At 38.0% G+C, this 20463-nt stretch overlaps 2 protein-coding genes across 2 annotated transcripts in view; both read left to right on the plus strand.

Annotated features, from left to right (window-relative positions):
* The first annotated feature begins 919 nt into the window (after positions 1–919).
* On the plus strand, positions 920–6464 carry neurod1 (neuronal differentiation 1). The gene is made up of 4 exons (XM_026144934.2): positions 920–1190; positions 2434–2707; positions 4022–4251; positions 5333–6464. The coding sequence occupies exons 1-4, from the start codon at positions 926–928 to the stop codon at positions 5893–5895; spliced, it is 1332 nt and encodes a 443-aa protein (XP_026000719.2). The 5' UTR covers positions 920–925; the 3' UTR covers positions 5896–6464.
* A 3236-nt stretch (positions 6465–9700) lies between these two features.
* The window catches only part of cerkl (CERK like autophagy regulator), a 33348-nt gene continuing 22585 nt past the window's right edge, over positions 9701–20463 (plus strand). Inside the window, exons 1-2 of the mRNA XM_026144932.2 lie at positions 9701–10005; positions 13696–13811. Of these exons, the coding sequence (XP_026000717.2) occupies positions 9866–10005; positions 13696–13811 (256 nt within the window). The 5' untranslated portion in view covers positions 9701–9865. The remainder of the gene's footprint in view (positions 10006–13695; positions 13812–20463) is intronic.

Consider the following 20463-nt stretch of genomic DNA (forward strand, 5'->3'; position numbering starts at 1 on the left):
CTAACTGGCTTTATAGAGTAAGACGTTGACTATGTTACTGAACAGTAATGTGGGTCTGTTGTGGAGAAGAAAGAATATAAAGTGAACTTGTTGAATGACTCGTTGTGTGACCAAAGGAATGAGTTTACAGATACAAGTGGCAAAGAGGCCCTTTGTTACTTCAGAGGGGTTTAGAGGAGAGCTGCTACTTTTCCACACTGAGCATCTTACCAGGATGCTTCCTGGATGCTTCCCAGGTGTTTCAGGGATCTCCGGCTGCGTGGAGACCCAGGGGCAAATCCAAGGCATGCTGTAGGGAAGGTCTGAGCTGGCCTGGAAGTGCCGCGATGCCCCTCAGTGCAAAGAGCTGAAGGAGATAACTGGGGGGAGGAAATCCCAGATCTGGATAAGTGGCACAAAATGGATGAATGGATGGAAAAGGACAGAAAATTTAAACTCAACAGTAATCTGAATACAAGTAATCCAGGTACAGACAAAATATTTACAGGCACACAAGTTTTGTTCGTTCTTACAGCTATTGAGTCTTTCCTCTACATGTTTATTATATACATAAAGAATCAAACAGCACTAGGACCCATCTATGAGTATCTCCTCAGCAGGAGATTGGAAGTATTTTTGTTAATTATTCATGAGAAAGAGACGGGGTCAGTCACATTTCAACAGCTCAAGATGTTGTTACCTGTCAGACAAGTAAGCTGTGATTCAGAGCCACAGGTGAGAAGCTGTCGCCTAATCATTTACAAATCATTTACGTTTAAAAACAGACAGCAATGATAAGTCTTTGAGGCCTATAGTGACCTCAATCATCACATGCAACACTTGCCTTCCAGCAGTAAGTTTAAATCTACGCATGCGTAGATGTTGTGGCGACAGATGGTCAACTCACCTCACAAAAGACAGAGAGAGGGAGAAAGAGAGAGACTGGATGGCACAAATGGAAGATTTGTCACGTGATCCCCGAGGCCGTTTTAATGACGCAAGCACCATATGGCGCGTGCCAGGAGGGCGGGGCCTCAATATGCTAATTACCCCCACCAAACCCCGCTGCGTGTGTGTACTGAGTATAAAACCAGCAGCATCCCACACACACCTCAGAAACCTCATAGCAGATCACGCACAATCACGCACGGACACGCAGACAGAGCGCGCGGGATGTGTGCGATCTGACATACAGCGGCTCATTACAGCAGGTAGGTTCATAACTGAATAATAATCAATATGCGAATTCCTCTGGTTGCTGGGTCTCGGCGTTGTCTGACCTTGGGAATGATGAATATGGTTTCTTATTTGTGATTAATTTTTTTAAATTATTTTTTAATTAATTATTAGAACGTTAATGATCACTTCACTTACCAATGAATAAAATAGCCTATTTCCTCTCATCTAATGTATAGACAATTAGAAAGGACAGTTTAAAAAAACAAAAGCAAAAGCCTGTAATTTTTGTTTTGTAATAATTAAAAACAGTTTCCTTTTTTCTTTTTTTTTTGGTTTATATATTATATATTTGAGTTTTTATCCTGTTTGTTGACCAATCTGTTACACACTTTTTCCTAAAATAAAAAACGTAATTTAATTATTAATCCTTTGAGTTTCGATTGTATTTTATATTCGTGTTAGTACCGAATGTCTGCTCACCTGCAGCCGTCTGTCGGTCTGTTAAACTAAATAATTTCCCCCAGGGATCAATAAAGTATTCTGATTCTGATTAACGGAACCAGTCAGCAGAAAGAAAGTCTTAGTATTATTATTATTTTATCACTATTATTATTGTAACTTCGCCTTATAAAAAACTACACTTTTTATCAATAAGCTGTAACACAATGCCTTTCGCATTTCGCACACTTTGTTAAATACTTTAAATGTTTTTTTTTATATATATATTTATTTAGAGTTTCGATATATTTTAAACGCTTTCTGTTAAATCATTAAAAAAAATTCTGAACAGAGACGTGATTGCGTCTCTCTGGAGGCAGTTTGCGATCCTTTGCGCGGGTGTTACCGACACATTCTAATATCTAAATATGAAAACACGCCTTGTAGCTAATTGTGCAGCCATTCTTAACACCGCAGTTTTCTTTTATTACATTCTTTTTTCTTCTGTAGAGATGGTACCTTTGTCTGCACATTTTATGTTTATATTTGGCATTTATATTTAATATTGGATTCGGTTCAATAGAGGATCTTTCTTTGTGTCTTTCAGCGGGTAAATTAAAATGTCCAATTGCTCCTTTAATTTCATCGTCTTTGTTCTGTTTTATTTAAATAAAGACCGTCTAAATAAAATTCTACCCAAATGTTCTAAAGTCAGGGACTAAATCTTAAAATCCCAAACTGTTAATTGTTCTCTGTTCTGTTAAGCTTAAGTGTGACAGCAAACTTGCAGGAGTGTTTTATTATTCTTTAATATCAGCTAAAATTGTTTTCCATCAGAAATCAGCATTATGACGAGGTCTGTGCTGGAGGAGCAGATGTCAGTGGAGTCGGATGAGCAGCAGGAGCTCTGCAGCCCTGCAGAAAGAGAGAGGAGTGCAGAAGGAGTTACAGGTGGAGGAGGGGAGGAGGAGGAGGACCGCCTCCATCATCTAGAGGAGGATGAGGAGGATGATGAAGAGGAGGAAGAGGAGGAAGAAGAAGAAGACGGGGAGAGCAAACCCAAAAGGCGAGGGCCCAAGAAGAAGAAGATGACAAAGGCTCGTCTGCAGAGGTAGATTCTCTTTTCCTCTGCTTGCTCTCAGTGTGATGTGAAAGCAACACTTTCAAGTTAAACATTAAAAATCCAAAGTTGCACTAGCGGAAGTCTCACAAGGTTCAACCTCTGTAAAGCAGGACCCATTCAGTAGAAATCACTTGCATTGGATTAAACTATTAAAAAGACACAAAACCGCTTAACAGGAATAAAAATATTCAAAGGATGGTTGAAATTCTAGTTTTAATTTTGTAGTTTTCTGCATTTTTTTATGATCACACTTGTAGAGATCGATAGATAGATTTATGCTTTATAATGAAGGTCAGTGTTTTGGCTCACATACATGTAATTTTCTTTTAAAGCTCTAACTTAGTCTTAGCTCTAAATGCAGGAAATTATAGACATGAACAGGATTCATCTTTAACCAAAGAATTTTTTTTTTTAATCACATAGTATTAACATTTACTTTGCAGACACAAACACGGCACCGGGAAACTAAGAACATTGGCGTCCTAAAAGTGTGTCTGTGTACAGTGACATCTAATAGAAAATACTTCAAATTTTTCAAACTATAAGGAAAGAAAATGAAATAAGACTCACAAATTTAGTGACTAAACTGTGCTCATTTAAAATGTCCTTTGTAAGGCAACTTTCCAAACGAATGCCGATTCTGCGTTTTCAGTCAAGAGACGTTTCTGTCATTTTGTGCAGTGCTGTTTAGGAGTAAGATAGATGTGGGCATTTGTTAAAACTTACAGGGCATGTCAATCATCAACATTCATTCTGTATGCACAATAATTGCTTTAGCATGTACTTAGTCTCATCCTCAGCACACACACAGCTGATGTCAAAAGGCTCTGTGTGTGTGTGCTGAATCATTGAAGAAATAGCAACTTATAGCTTACAAATTAAATAGAAACATAACTGGATACATAAATAAATAGGGGGAACAAAGAAATGTGCTGGGGGTCATTTTCACAGGTTCCTCCCACAGTTTAATGAAGTCCCTCACTGAACCTGTCACTACAGGCGGCTCTGTGTTGGAGCTTATATTGAATCAAGCCATCTGCCACAATTTTCTCTGGAAACATGTTTTTGTTCAGATTTTGATTAGCAGAAAATTGTTACGTACATTTGATCAGTAAGTGCTTGCAAAATACCAGAACACAGAGTAAAATCAATGTGAGACAACATGCAACGTTTTACATCTACATACAATTGTTTGCAAACTTATGCAAAAGGTTACTGAATAAAAACGAACACTACTAAGATGTTTCAGAGGAAATGAGAGATAACCCAGCTAACAATGAATCTGCTTCATGTATTTTGGAGGTTTAAGGTCCGTCGGATGAAGGCTAACGCCCGGGAAAGAAACCGCATGCACGGCCTGAACGATGCCCTGGAGAGTCTGCGAAAAGTCGTCCCCTGTTACTCCAAAACGCAGAAACTATCAAAAATTGAGACACTGCGCCTCGCCAAGAACTACATCTGGGCCCTGAGCGAGATACTGCGCTCTGGAAAGGCACCTGACCTCATGAGCTTCGTCCAGGCACTCTGCAAAGGTAAATCCCACCTAACATTAACAGACTACAATGGACTGGACCGAAGGCTGACCCAGTCTGGTCTCTGATTATGAAACATAAAGGGACAACAAGGATTTTTACCCAGGAAGCGTTTTCCCATTGGGCACAATGAGCATGTGTACTCCTTACACTCTTTAGTGTGACAGTTTAGCTGATGGTTGAGACTGTAATACAGCTTTTTTACAACAGATATTTATAAGCGTCACAGTAGGAGCAGCACAGGTAAAATTAATGATGTCTCATGAGTAGGTAGTTTTTCTAATGAATGAGTGTGGTTCAACGAGGTGAAGTCGTCAATACGTGTAATGCAAAATAACAAAATTCCTGAAAAGTTTTCATAAAGAAATTAGTTCGATAAATGTATAATGTCTCGGGTGAATGTGTTTCGTGAGGTTTGAGGTTTTTTTACAAGCCACATTTAGCTCATTGGTTCATCTACTTATTCATAGTTTACTGGTGGATGCATGCAGATTTTTCTGGGATGAGGTCATCTGATTTCATGTATAAGATTATGTCTATTAAACTAGCCCTGTATGTGTTTAAAAAAAGAGAAATTACTTGACTGCAAACAGCAGTACTAATTAGATTTTTTAAAAATAACCTTGTAGGTGTCATTATGGAACTAAATTTTGGCATAACATCTCTGCGTTTTGTTTGCTTGTGTTTTTTTTTTTTTACATAAAATAATAAAATTAGTTAATTAGTCACAATTTTAAGATTCTCAAAAAATAGCATTAATTATTATGTACTGGCATTTATTAACAGCTATTACAGCATACAGTTATAATATTTAAAAACAACTTAATAAAAAACAATATTACAGTACATGGATGATTAGTTAACTAGTGCTTCTATTACATTTAATAGCAGGTTAATAGCAGGTTTTATTTATTAACATGTATAAATGAACCTCGTGACAATAGACTGATACCAATAAACTGTGTTTATAGTCATTAACAAGTATTGACAAGCACTAATTATTAACTATTTAATGCTATAAAGAAACAATGACCAGCATGTATTGATCAGTATTAACTAATCATTGTCCTTCTATTGTCAGGTCTGTCTCAGCCGACCACTAATCTGGTGGCGGGCTGCCTGCAGCTTAACCCTCGGACGTTCCTGCCAGAGCAGACTCCAGACCTACCGGCTCACCTTCCCCCTGTCGGTGCCAGTTCCTACCCCGGACATTTTCCCTACCAGAGCCCCGGGCTTACGGCCGGCCTGCCCAGCCCTCCCTACGGCACCATGGACCCCTCTCACATCTTCCACCAGGTCAAAGGTCAACCCTACGGCCCACTGGAGCCCTTCTTTGATGGCGTCCTCGTGTCGGACGGCCCGGCGTTTGACCCGCCGCTCAGCCCACCGCTCAGCATCAACGGGAACTTCTCTTCGTCCTTCAAGCACGAGGCCGTCGCAGCCACCGATTACGACAAGAGCTTCTCCTTCAGTGTGCACTATGGAGGCGGGGGAGCTGGAGGACACCCTGCCATCTATGGCAGCGGGGGTTCCAACCCACGCTGTGGTGACCTACAAGTGGACGGGCTGATGGGCTTTGACGGACACTCACACCACGAGCGGCTGATGAACGCCCAGCTGAACGCCATCTTCCATGACTCCTGAGGAAGAAGAGGACGAAGGACTGAGAGACTGATGAAGACAGAGAGACCTTTGTATGGAAAGACAGTCTTGTGTACTTCTATCGTTTTAAAGCTGTCTTTCTGTCTGTCCTTGCTTTTTTTCTTTCTGTCTGCGTCAGGCTCTGCGACTCATCCTGACAACGGCGACGTCGCAAAGATGTCACCTTGATGTAACCTTCTTTGTAGCACTTCATCCTGCGGGAGACGCTCTCTGAATGTCTCGTTATTATCCATATTATCACTTAAAAATAATCAATAATCAATGAGCAATAATCTGGAGTAAACTATGCAATTTAGTTAAAAATCTGAGTGACCCTCAGTATAATAATTCCAAATGTTGAAAGAATAAAGATTTCTCTATTTTTGGGTCAGTGTGTGAGGCAGTGTTGGGCCGGTGATGGGCCGGTGATGAGCTGAAGTGTTTATGTGATTTTTACTTTTTGCTTTTTATAACATTCCTGTAGTGTTCTGTTAACATTTCATGTGACTCTTGTTCATATTTTATAAGATAGATGTTTATAAATACCTTTTATTAAAAGGGATTCAATGTGATCCGTCTCAGAGACTCTCATTATGTGCAGAAAGACAACAAAACAAATAAACACAATGTCATTAGATACAAATAACATGCCAGTTTTGGTCCTGCTGTTGTTTTAGAGCAGTATATAATACTTAGTGGTTACTTTATAAGGTATATACTGTTAAACTGCTCGTTAATGGAAATATCAGCCATATTAGCAGCAACTCCATGCATCTAGCAATTTAGACATTTTCAAGATGACCTGCTAAAGTTCAAACCAAGCATCAGCATGGCCACCACAGTCACCAGATCTCAATCTAACAGAGCACCTTTAGGATGTGCTGGATCGGGAGATTAATGTCATAAAGATGGATCTGACAAATCTGCTGCAAATGTATGATGCTGTCCTGCCAACATGGGCTAATATCTCTGAGGAGTTTTTACATATTTGTGCCAGTCCTGAAGATAAAAGGGGGGTCCAACACAGTACTAGCAATACATACCTAATAAAAGTGGCTAGTGGGTAGATACCTCAAATGAAATACATCATTATATATATATTGATGTATTTTTAAGAATTTATTCAGCCTAATTAATGTGAATAATCTTTTGTTTTCTTAGTCTTTTCTGTTGGAAACACCCTTCAGTTTCAGAAAGTCTAGACCAGGGGTGCCAAACATAAGATCAGGCAAAAGACTACAACCCAGGCCACTGGACAGGTTTATAAAATGTGTAGAAGTGCATAGATTTGGGACTTTTAACAGTATTTTCACAAGTTATACACATTTTCCTATTGACAAATACTTCCATCCCCCATTGTATCTATACTACATCAAAGTACAAGGCTTCTGTAAATTACTGAAAACTTTATATTTAAAAATTTGGAATTACAGGACTGTCTGAGCGATGACTAACCAGAACCTTCTCTGTAAGGTTATACGTTTACTGTAGTTTCACTGGTTTAACCAACTTTGATGTGAAGTGGCCCACATTTTTAAAGAGTTTGACATCCTTGGTCTAGACAAAAACACTGAAGGTTAAATTTTGGAAACCAAATCAACATCCTGAAATCTGAGTTCTTATAAGGTTGCTGTTTAAGGGGTTTAAACTGAGGTTAGGTGTTTTTTCAATGCAATGTAATGAGTGCTTAGCCTGAAGAGGAAGAAATTGGCTGCTCGCAGCTATGCGAGTATTCTTGAAAAATTCCCACAAGATCTGATGTCATAATAACGTCACAAATTTTGCATTGACCGCTGTGTTTAGGCTCCTTGCACAACACTAAACACACAAGGGAGAAATTCATATCTCCTTCAAGAGGAAATCATGCTAATGACATTATCATGCCAAATAAAGGACAAAACTCAGATTACAGTCTCTCTCTCTCTCTCTGTGTTTGTGTGTGTGTGTGTGTGTGTGTGTGTGTGTGTGTGTGTGTGTGTGTGTGTGTGTGTGTGTGTGTGTGTGTGTGTGTGTGTGTGTGCGTGTGTGTGTGTGAAGGGCACAGATGTTCGTTCTGCAAGCAAGATTTTAATTTATGAAAATGATCTTGTTTATGCATGAGAGCCCCCCTCCACACACTGCTGTCCTGCTGAGTATTGGTGTGTGTGTGTGTGTGTGTGTGTAAGTCAACAGGGACAATATGGTGGCCATATCCCACCATTTAGCCTTCCTGTTGGTGGAATAAATGGAATAATAATGAGAGAAACTTCAACTAAAGCATGAATAAATCCTGGTCAGAACTACAGAATTTAAACCACAAAGAAAAGATTATATAAGTAAAAAATATGTTTGGTTTTTTTTTTTTACTTTCATTAGACAGGACGATGTAAAAGCAGGTAGAAAATCAGAGAAAGGGTAAAAACATGTGGCAAAGGCTCTTTTCAACAGTCAAACAGTGGAAGTTGTAATTATTGGTACGGATCCTAAATATCTGGAAGCTCTGAAAACCTCACTTCAAAATAATCATGCTTCCAGTAAAGGGACATTGTGAAGGCAAATGTGGAGCTCTGGAAAAAACCTCAATGACGGCTGCTTGTGTAAGTTGCTCACAGTGAAACTACAAATGCGTTATTACACTCAGAAGGTAGCTTTCGCTTTAGCAGCAGCAGCTGTATTATCAGTATTATTAATTAACAGTATTAGCACAAGTCTTTGTGATAGTGGTTTTGAGTTTCAGTCTGTTGGCTGATCATAACACTGATTAATGCAGCTTTAACTCAGCCATCTGTCAGCAACACACACACACGTTTGTGTTGTGGCTCATAATATGGTGTTTATACCAGAGTCACTTTCCTCTTTGATTGGCCGTCTATTATAGCATATAGGGGGACTCATGCCTTGACTATAATTAATTGGATGGATGGATGGATCAAAATGCAGCCAGTCATTTCAAAAGTATTGATGCTTTATGTTCTGTTTGCTGTTAACTGGCTTTTGCTAAATATACTATTTGTCTCTTAGTATGAGGGATGATCTAAACGCAGCTTTTATTTGTGTCTTTAGTTACTGGAGAAGATGACAGAGTGAAAGCATCTATTAAGAGACGAATCACTTCCACTGGTTCCATTATACATGAAAGTTATATTATCATACCATATTGTGGTCAGAAATTAGCTGCAAATCTATGTTTGTGTATAGATTAAATTAGCAAGATATGCTAATATACATATTAATTAGTGAGTTTTAGAGGTGCTAGAATGTCTGTGTTTTCTCCAAGTGAACTCCAAGTCTGTAACTACAAACACATGAGAATGTTTAGTTGGCTTATTGGCCAGATGTATCACCTGTTTTGGAACAGATTAAACACCTATAGATGTGAAAACACAATAGATTAAAATGCTAACTTTACATAAAATAAAAGTTTAAATCCTCCTTAACTGTCATGTAGTACATTACAATTGCAATCAGTCTAGCTAGCCTGCGACAGTGCTAGCTTACTGATTCCCAGTTTTAAAAACAGTGAAAAATAAAAATCGAAAAATAAAACAACATGGAAACATAAAATACCAAACTCTTGAAATATCTTAACGCAATTTAAGGTGTCAAAGGTAAGGTCTACCTTTTTTAAATAATTGTTCTGCTGTTTAGCCTGCAATGTTAATTATATTTTGGTCTCCAGTGACTCCTATAAATATAATTAAAAAATTTGGACTGCCAATCACATTCACACTAAACAAACCTGAGTTTTGAAGCTCACACAGGTGCGCGCGCGCGCTTGTTGATTACACACCAGTGAATCTGCCGCGTGCTCGAACTGTGCCAGTCCGCTAAACTAAAGCCGCTGCCTGTTGCCATAGCGACAAGACCCGGAAATACACCGTCATCAGCTTACTGCGTGTTTATCAGAGGGTATCAAACTCATAACGGTAGAGTTTTTGTTGTTATTGTTTGTTTGTTTTTTGTTTATTTGCTCGTGCGTAAATAAACAGTAGATATGTCGGAGCCCGAGGAGCTGCCGCAGAGAGAACAGCGAGAGAGTACGAAGAAGAAGAAGAAAACGAAGCGGAGTGGGAAAAAGAAGAAGGAGCAGCGGGAAGGAGAGGAGCAGGTGGAGTTTGAGCAGGAGGTGCAGAGGTGAGTGGTTCTTGTGGGTTTCCTCCAGGGTCGCGTTATACACAGAACCCGTTTTGGACCCACACGTGTCTCGGTTCATACAATAAAGTGACATAGCAGAGGAGAGAAAGAACCGACTACTCGTAGTCAAAACCCGTCTCTTCAGGAAGCTTTTCAAAGTAAAAGCACAGCAGTTAAATCCTTACAAAGTCAATAAATAAATAAACGATTGTGCCAACGTGCAACTGTTACTCTTCCGGTTTAGACATGTTATTGAGGTACTATTTCCCGCAACCCAAATGATACATATTAAACATAAAAAACAATTTAAAATGGACTAATTGACCTTGCAAAGCACATGGCTGTGCACTGTGGTTATGAACAGACTCTAAACTGTTTATGCTCAATAAAATAAATGAAAATAAATTTCTATGAAGAAAAGCGAAATTGCATGCAAGTGACACATTTTAATCCTGCTAGCAAGCTATGATTGATGGACAGCAATTGGTACACTCCCACTATGTTTCATAAAGGGAGATGAAGTATGTCGACATAAATAATAATTGTTTGGCTCACAACTTCATACCAAACTAATTCTTGTTTTCAAAACGTCTTGGTACTTGGTGCATATCTTTGGTTTTCACCACAGACTTGTTTTTTCTTAGTTTTTATTCATTATTGAATCAATTTAGCTTAAGGGTTCAAAGAGGAGCTAGAGAGGAAGTTTGATATTAGAGCACTTTTCAGAGAAAGTCTGATAATCAGTCCCCTTGTTTGCATATTTAATCAGGTTACTTCCTCAAACAGATAACATAGAATTAGCAAACACAAAGAAAGACTAAAGAGTAGCTCCTGTCTGTATATACACTCAGCGGGTTATTAAATTAGAAAAGCTATTTTAAAGCAGAGCAGAATGCCTGAGAGTCACACTGCATTATCTTCCATTATATTCTGAACCTTGCCTGATGTTTGTGTTGTCATTTGTAGAAATAAAGAATAAATAATGATGAAAAGGTACAAATAAGGTTGATGAAAAGGTTGATGAGCATTCATCAGAATTTACAAAAATGATGTACAATTCACAATTTCCCGGGGAAGGATCTAGAACGCATTAACAATAAAGTTACAGAATTAATATTGCATTGAAATAGACTTTTTTCTGTCTTTCTTTCTTTTATTTAACAGGGACAAAAATCTAAACATGCCAGATTATAGTAAAACTGCTAATTCACATCTGTATTCCTGGGGCAGATCACATAAAACTTTATTATAAACAATAAAAATACAGATATGTGACAAACACTTATAGAGTAAAATGATATGAAGTGTGCTGTTATGTTTACTAAACATAAACATGTTTTATATTAGAGGTGACACATCTAAAAAAAAAAAAAGAAAGTGCAGTGACACTAGTAGCTTTTCACACTCTGTTCATACATCGTGCAGTTTATTCCCTGGAAGTTGTGTCGTCAGGTAAAAGTCCAGTATGAAGTATGGTTTATACTTCATACTTTGCGACTGGTTCTACGTGACAAATGTAATACATACAAGTAAACTCTATCCAAGATTATTGAAAAAGGTGTATCATAGGGAGGATTGCTTGGCTGTCATGCAGTTCAAATGAACAGAATTTGGGATTGCAGATGTTTAGTTCCTGTAAGGACAGCAAGACATCTGAGCAGAAACATGCTCAGAGATCTGTAGCAGTAGTAATTCTTTTTGGAACCCCGCCCCCAAAAAAACATTTTTCTGTGTCAAATATGAGAATTTTAGGTCTGTGTCTATATACTTAATATCTCTGTGTTCATACTAAAGTTGTCCCAATACTTGAATTTCAAGACAAAAAGACAAAACATTTAGATGCATTTTTAAAAATAAAGGTTAGAAAAATACAAACAATAATATCGGTGACAACAGTACTTGTAGTGCAAAAAAATATAAACACCACTGTACTGTTATGTATATATATTTGCTGGGTTTTTAGTGATTTGGCTCCATGTTTTGGTTGTTGAAGAAATTGTTAGTAAGATAGGTTGCCACTGTTTCTAACTCAATGTATACTTTTCTCAGCTTCAAACTTTATGACTAACATAACAGTTTTTAGACACAAATATTATCCTGTTAGAATAAGACCATCTTTTATAAAGTTATAAATGGTCAAGACTGATCATTTCTGCTCCTACATTAATGTTACCATTTTGCGATTAGCCACAGCGGCTAGCTGCTACCTTAATGATAATAGTGGTAGCAGCTAGCTAATAATGGATAATGTGGCTATCGGATAAAAGTACCTTCGGCTGCTCTCTCATTTTACAGAGGTTGCCACAGCAGATAGGTCCGCATGTTTGATTTGGTCCTGACACAGCTCTCCCGACTATTCAGGCTTGGGACCAATGTCATGCCAAAAAGTGATCATCTGCTAGCAAGCAGTTGCCAGTTTTTGCCAAAAAATTATTTTCTGTAACTGCTGTAAAAGACTTGTTGAAGACTTGTTATAATTTATCAAATATTTCTGTCTTGAATGATATAAAATCATTTTGAGTCCAGAAAGAACATTTCTGTTTCAAGCAAAAGCTGCAGCCAGTTTTTTGGCAAAGTGCAAAACAGGTATTTAAAAAAAAAAATTTAACTAGTAAACCCCCGTGCTACATGCAGGAGACAGGAAGCATACAAGCATACTTACATATGCCACGATCATTATAGTATGATATATTATATTGTGACACACCATTCTACTCTGACATTACATTCAGTGCTCAGTTGAACAGTGAAATGTACAAATATCTAAAATTGTGGGATTTATATAAAACATTTGTAAACGCAAGACAGATGTTGTCACTCATGGTGCCTGAGGCAATGTGTATGCAAAGTTTCAAGTTTTGTTACTTGTCTAAGAGGAGAAAGGGAACGTACAATCAGACATACAGAGATACATCTGCAATAATCACTATAGTGTTATATATAACCTCTTCATAAATCCTGTTTACACAGCCTATTTACCGATATATAAAGAAGGTTATTAGACATAGAAAACATATACAAATTGTCAGACGTTAGTAATCATCTTTTGGCGTGACATCGTGTTTGGAGTGCACTTGCTTGAGACCCCCTAAGGTTGGGTTTGTGGCTATCAGGTAACTGCTGATGAAACTAGCTAACAGTGATGTGTGTGTGTGTGCCAGGTTAACGTTTACGATAACTGTTCGGTACCTAAATTTTGTTGAAACGGGAGCCTTACTGACCTTTAAAGTCCCCAAAGTGTTGTTCAGTGTTGTGAACTTCAGCTAGGGGACAGGCTGTGTGATGGATGGATGGACAGTTGGATGAAGTTGTGTGTCAGCTGGAGGAGCCAAAGATGACAATGTTTGTATCAATAGTGTTGCAAAAGTGTCTAATCCAATAGTAATTTTTGGTATCAATTATAGTCTGGGAATCGACTTTTTTTTTTTTTTTTTTGGACAACCTCATTTTGAGTTATTGGCCATAGAAACCTTTACCTGGGCTATCGTAAACTCTTGTATTCACCATTTTCACTAATTTCCATTTATTTTCTGACATTTTAAAGCCTAACAGACTAAGCCGTAAAATGATGAATCAACTTGTTCTTCACTTTGCCAATTATAAACATTTGTTATATATAATTATTGACATGATTGATATCTATGACTTCCTATTGGACAAAGTAAACTGTGTGTGTTTATTGTGTGTCAGTGTCAGTGAGTGCGTTGTGCTGCACGGGATCTTCAAACTGGGCAAGAAGAGTCACGACGTCCTGCTCACCCGAACCAAACTGACCTGGACGCCTATCATCCCGGAGAACCCCACAGGTCAGTGTCCATGGTGATGGGTTGTCATGGTGTTGAGTAGACGTGGTGGTGGTGTCAGACAGACAGACTGTGGGTGTTTTTCTTTCTGTATCTAGAAGCAGCTGGTGTTGTAATGGAGAAGTTATCTTGTGTTGAGACCACCTAAAACTTGACATCACACACACGCACACACACGCACACACAGTTCCATTGTGACACAATTAACCCCACACCCCCACCCCGGGTACGCTCCCTAATGCTGCAGTGTGCGTTTTTTTTTTAATTTGGAGGAAAAAGTAACATGTCATGCTAACAGACTAAAGCTTTATCTTTTCAGAATTTCGTTTTTTTTTTCAGTGTGAAATTGGCTCTTGTAGTTGACTGTGGAGTATGACTACATCTTATCAGGACACTGATAAATCCAATACAGTTTGCCAGACTGAAATCTGCTGTCTGGACAAGCCTGTGTAAAATCATCAGATGTGTTTTTTGTGTATCTAACCCCTGTTTGAGCCGTTTATGTTTTAGCTTACATGTGGGTGAGAAAACAAATGAAAAAAAGACCAAAAAAGTTTTTTTTAAAATGTTTACATTTTATTCTGTTTAATTCTGTTTCCTGTGATCTTTTTGCGGCCCAATAGTTGTAGTAGGCTCTTTGTTCTGATTCTGCATTTCAAAGCTTTGAATCTTTAAGGAGTAAACATGACTTGGGATCTGATGATTTTTTTACATATCTACAGATCAGAAATTATTTTAATCAAAACTTAAAAGTGAACCTAAACGAATTACAATTTGTAGAAACATTCTTATTACTAACCAAATCTGAAGTGCAAAGTAAAATTATTTCTAAATTATATAACAGCATCCGGTGGTGTAAAAACGACAGAACTCTGTATATTAAAGCGAAGTGGGAAAAGGAGGGTAATTTGACAATTACAGAGAAGTGTTGGGCTCACGCATGCAAGATACAGTGGGCTACCACTGGGTCTAATGTTTGGCGTGAATTTTGCTGGAAAAGCATTATGAGATTTTTCATTACCCCTGCTCAACAAAGATATCAAGGAATTGGTGATAAATGTTGGAGATGTGGGGGAGATGGAGCCAACCGTTTCCACATCTTTTGGGACTGTAAAGATATTCGCCAGTATTGGTCTCTAATCCATGATCATTTACAAAATGTTTTTTCATTTGTTTTTCCTTCAACTTTTGAGACCATGTTTTTGTGCAATGCACCAGTGGATAAACTGAATTCCAACGACAGAAGACTCCTGTATATCCTTCTGGCCGCAAGTAAAAAGCCTCTTACGAGAAGATGGCTTAAGCCTGAACCACCAACGATAGAAGACTGGATACATTCTGTACAAGAGATCTATACGATGGAAAAAGTGTCATTTTCTCTTAAACTTCAGAGGGATACATTCTACGGAATATGGTCTAAATGGACAGACTATGTTAAGCATATGAGGTGTGATTTTGTGTATGATGTTACAACCCTGAGTTCTACGTAAACCTACCTGCCCTGCTGCCTCCTCCTAACCCTAGTTTTTTTTGTTTGTTTGTTTGTTTTTGTTTTTTTGTTTGTTTGTTGTTGTTTTGTTTTTTTGGGGGGGGGGGTGTTTTTGTTTGTTTTTGTTTTTTTCTTCTTTTCTTTTCTCTTCTTTTTCCGTCTTCTTCATTTTTCTATTATAAGTTAAAATGTGACAGCAAAGAAAATGTAAAAAGGCAAATTACGTGTTATGTTCAACAGCTGTCCCAATAAAAGAGATAATAATAAAAAAAACAATAAATGGAAGGACACTGCATTTCCCAATGAGAAACTGGAGACGTTATCTAATATATGGTATAATGAAGATAAAAGATCATAATTATACATCATGCCCTGTAACAGGAGACATTTTTAGCTTGTATTTATTCATATTTAAGTAAATTAACTATAGCACTTTAGCTATTAGGAATTGACAGCCATAATTAGAAGATTATGATTGATTATGAGATGAAGTGTATCAGACTAATAGGGCAAGAATTGATATTCACACCTATACGAGGTAGCGTCATCGTCCTGTTTGCTTAATTGTAGAGCTGATTAACCATCTTTATCTCACCTTTAATGATGAAATGGGGTTTTATTTATTTATTTATTGTGAATGCAGTTTGTCTTTAGGAGTTCTGTGTCTTCAAATGACTTTCACTGGGCTTTACACATCACTTGTTAATTCACATTTGACTCTGGCTAGAGTGATTGGATTTGTTGTCCTTCTTGTTCATAAATTCTTGAGGTTTTGAGTGAATTTTACCTTTTTTAGACAGTAGCAGTAGCAGAAAAGAGGAAATCTAGGAAAGGGAGCAGTGGAATGAAATGCAGCAAGCTCACAGGCTCAGAGTCGAATGAAGGACTCATTTACTGAGGGCATTTTTGACTCTGGGGTATGCACGCTACCCACTCTAGTAATCATGCTGTCTTTAACCTTCAGCTTGCATAGCTAAATAAATTAAATGCACCTCAACACTTGACTTAGTAGAAGATCTCTTGCCTCTTTACACTCCCCCCCCCCCATCTTCACCTGTCCTCATATCTACCATCTATACATCCAGGCATCAGCGCTCCATATCTCAGCTACATCTCCAGTATGCAAAACCAAAAGCCAGCCCTGTGATGGCTTTAAAGCTTAAACGACTCTGCTTTATTCTTGTGTAATATGGTGGTATCATTTTGCTGTGAGATTTCTGGTTGAAAACCGTTCAAACAGAACTGGTTAGTGAAGCAGGATGAAGGTGTAATTTAAATGTGTGTGTGTTGTTGAAGCCAATCTGTTTTGCTGTATTTCATCCAAGCTAATGTCATTAAGCCAGCACTGTGTGTGTGTGTGTGTGTTGGCAGTAGTAGAGAGCAGTTGGTTCAGCCCGTGGGGGGTTATTAGAGTCTCTCAGTGTGAGGAGATTAACACACACACACACACACACACACACACACACACACATAGTCAGCCTGTCAGCATGCTGTGTGTGTGTTGATTAGATATTTCTATATAAATGGATCAGCTGTTATTGTTTGTTTCTACACATAAATCCATCCTGTCTGTCTCTCCGTGTGTCAGGGAGGTGAGATCTGAGCGATCAGACAGTTGTGTTGTGTCAAAGCAGGAACTTGCAGCTGTGCTGAAGAATTTAAAGCCCAAAATGCAGTTAGCGCACAAGAAATCAATGCACTGTTGGGAATCATTATACTGTCAAACACCCATTTTTTGTAATATTAGAAACATGTTTACCTCAAGTTGTGTTTCATGTCGTAAGCAGTGAAGTATTCGCTGGAGTCAATCCTGTGCTTCTAAAGCAAGAAAAACAAAAAAATATTCACATGAAGAAACTGAAACAATAGTGTCCAAATGATGGATGTGGTTTTTATTTTAAACAGAGGGAGGATCGCTATTGTTTTGTTTTGTCTTTACAGTGATAAGCGTAGTATGTTCAGTCAATATTACTTATACTTTATTATTGTTGATTTAACTCTTCTTTGAACTTTTTCTGTCTTTGTATAGGAAAACTGTAAATAATAGCCTTTTATAACATCATAATTATTAATTTTACCAATTATTATATTATCTAGGTCTCCATTTGTTTGCAGGAAAAGAACAGTATCTGGTTTTAAATAAATCTGTACAGTGATATGATGATACACACAGTTTAAGCACAGATTTATGTGTTCCCACTGTTTGTGAATGTGGGCCAATAATGGGATGACCTGTGTTTGACCTGATGTCAGATGTAATTTGTGTATTGGTAGAATTTAAAGTCTGTCCAGCAAATAACAAAAATAATGAAAAACTAAAAACTAATTTGAATATTATCCAGATAATATTAGGGATGGACCGATCTGATATCACGTATCGGTATCGCTCTGATACTGACCTAAATTACTGGATCGGATATCGGAGAGAAATAAAAAATGTAATCCGATCCATTAAGTATCACGAAAGCACCTCACAAAACTTGCGACATGGGGTAACTCAGCTCATAACCTCAGTACGTCAGAGCAGTATGCATCACGTGATAGAGCGGCTGTGGCGTGCGAGACCTGTCGGTGGTCTGATTGAGCATTTGGAGCCTCGCTACCAACCCGGCATTTCATCTCAGAGAAAGTTATCACAGAGAGAAGTAAAGCAAGCATGTAAGTTCATCTCTGAATGTTTGTAAAGCATTCCTGCGTTAAGCTTAACAACCGATATATGGAGAGGCTGCCTCTTCTCTCCCCCTCCCTCTCCTGCTGCTACTTCAATCATGAAACTGATCAATGATCAGCTGATCGGCTTTTCTGTCGCAAGTCCCGTCTCTCTTGTTTGTTTTTGGCCCACTTTGCACCAGAAAGAGGAAACCAGCGGCTGAACAACAGCAGCACGTTTAAGCTTGATAAGCTGTTGTTAGAATTAGAAAAGTTGAATCAAAACGTGACAGTGAAAACAAACTTTTTGAAATCATGAAGCACAATTTACCAAAGGGGAGACAAAAACGTTAGAAGTTAACACGAGACGTGTAGAGTATTGCAATCTGATTTTGTAGACACTTCCAGAAACAAATGCAATCTTTTAATCACGTCGCCTCATTCTACTCACTTTTTTTTTTTGCAAAGGTCAAATTACTCCTGACTGAGCAATCAAAGTAACTCCCTGCTTATCCCAGTACACCCAACAGTAGTAAAAATGTGGCAAAAACAGTGGTAAAAATGCACATTAATTTCCACTTCTTAAAATTGGTGGAAAACTTGTTTAAAATTTGTTGTAATTTGACTGGAAAAACACTTTAACTCTTCCCATGATACTGAAATGTCAGTTGACCAGAAGAAAGAAGATTGTAGCTGTTTAGGATTATCAAATTCGATGGTGGAGTAATGTATATTGTAGGACTCCAGGAAATGAATGTAAGTCAGTGTAATGTTCTCTGAAGTGATGGAAGCATGACTCCGATCCATAACTCCCCACAGTTACCACATGGCCTGGTCACCATGAGACTGAACTGCCACTGAGAGTGTTTGTATGTGTGTGTTTGGGCCACACACAGGTGCTAACAATTCATTTTTCCCCATTTAAAATTATTTTAAGAATCAAATGATAGAATCCTCTGGGAAGTGAGTGGATAAATGGTTATTAAAATTAAAAGTAAAAGGAATAATTACATGACTAATGGCACATAATTTTTATATAAATATATCTGCGACTGTGTGTGTGTGTGTGTGTGTGTGTGTGTGTGTGTGTGTGTGTGTGTGTGTGTGTGTGCGTGCGTGCGTGTGCGTGCGTGTGTGTGTGTGTTAGCACAGCAGGATGTGAGGACCTGATGGGAATCTCATCTCCATCTGGGAATGAACCAACGTGTGCGTGCGTGTTCACAGTGACTCTGTAGGTCCTGTCAGCTCAGATCAGAGTCATCTTTATCGGGTTAGATGGAAAATCATCTTCCTACCCCTGACAGTGTTCTGCTGTATGTTTTTCTATCCAGGTATGCTTTTACTGCGTCGGCAGTATGTTTGGGATCATTGTCATGCTGAAAAATTTAACCGTTTCCAATCACATGCCTTCCAGGTCATATTGCATGGTGGAACAAAATCTGATGTGTTGATAATTAATCAATTGAGACACAATCTCCAACACTATTGACTGACACAAATCATGACAGAGCCTCCACTGTGTTTTACAGATGGTTGTAGACAAGAACTCGACTGAAAATGAGTGAAAAAGCAGCCAATGTCCAAAGAAAAACTTTGAAAGACCTTCAGAAAGCCTGTTGCTCAAGACCACTTTAAAAATTACTGACTCTGTGGAAGTAAAATCTAAAGAAATGAGTGGTTACTTCTGTATGTTTTTAAAGTTATATGTTATGTGGCTATTTTTTTTTAAAATTTATTAAATGTCTGTCTTTCTTAGATGTGAAGGAAACCGAGGATAGAGGGTGCTTGCTAATATGTTAAAGCCCCTTTGAAATAATTTACGATAATAAAGTAATTTACCTTGACTTACTTTTCTGCTTTCAAAATCCACTTGTGTTTTTTCTCAAATTTAAAATGCATAAATGATAAAAATGGTTTTGATTCCTCACCTTTAACCTCTCGTTTGACTCAGAAGACAAATACTTTAAACGCAAATAATATTAATTGGACACAATGAATGAAGACTGAGCAACAACAACCAGATAGACTGTTGTTACACACAATGACCCTGACATATGGATGCTGGTCTCTCTGGGGAACAGGGGAGGGTGGCGTGGGCATATTTGGTGTTTGATAACAGCAGGAGGTATTTCATAGAGAAGGGGGTTAATCAGCTATCATTTATAAGCTTTATGAGCTGTTTACACTGTACTGTACAGGTGCTTTGCATCAAGTTAATATCTCTTTTTGTCTCTTTGAGCACAGAATTGATTTTCCTACTCTGGGTTTGCACATTTTCCTTCATGTTCCTTAACCTGTTTGAGTTCAAATTAAATGAGATGCCAAGAGGCCCCTGTTTTGCGATTGTTAGATTATAACAGTATTAAATGAATACTGTTTAAGTGCACCATTATAGGTTTTAAATCTGGGAGGATTAAAATATTCTTTTTTTGAAAATATCTCTGTAGATCTGAATGTTTCTGGTGATTAAAGTGGAGTTTGTTTTTGTTTATGTACATCTACCAGCTGTGCCATGCG

This window comes from Astatotilapia calliptera, chromosome 16 (genome assembly GCF_964374335.1).
Source record: "Astatotilapia calliptera chromosome 16, fAstCal68.1, whole genome shotgun sequence".
Taxonomy (NCBI): domain Eukaryota; kingdom Metazoa; phylum Chordata; class Actinopteri; order Cichliformes; family Cichlidae; genus Astatotilapia; species Astatotilapia calliptera.

Coding starts and splice junctions, on each gene's coding strand:
- neurod1 (XM_026144934.2), top strand. CDS start 926: ATGGCACAAATGGAAGATTTGTCACGTGATCCCCGAGGCCGTTTTAAT. Junction 1,191..2,433: donor ACAGCGGCTCATTACAGCAG/GTAGGTTCATAA, acceptor GTTTTCCATCAG/AAATCAGCATTATGACGAGG. Junction 4,252..5,332: donor CGTCCAGGCACTCTGCAAAG/GTAAATCCCACC, acceptor TTCTATTGTCAG/GTCTGTCTCAGCCGACCACT.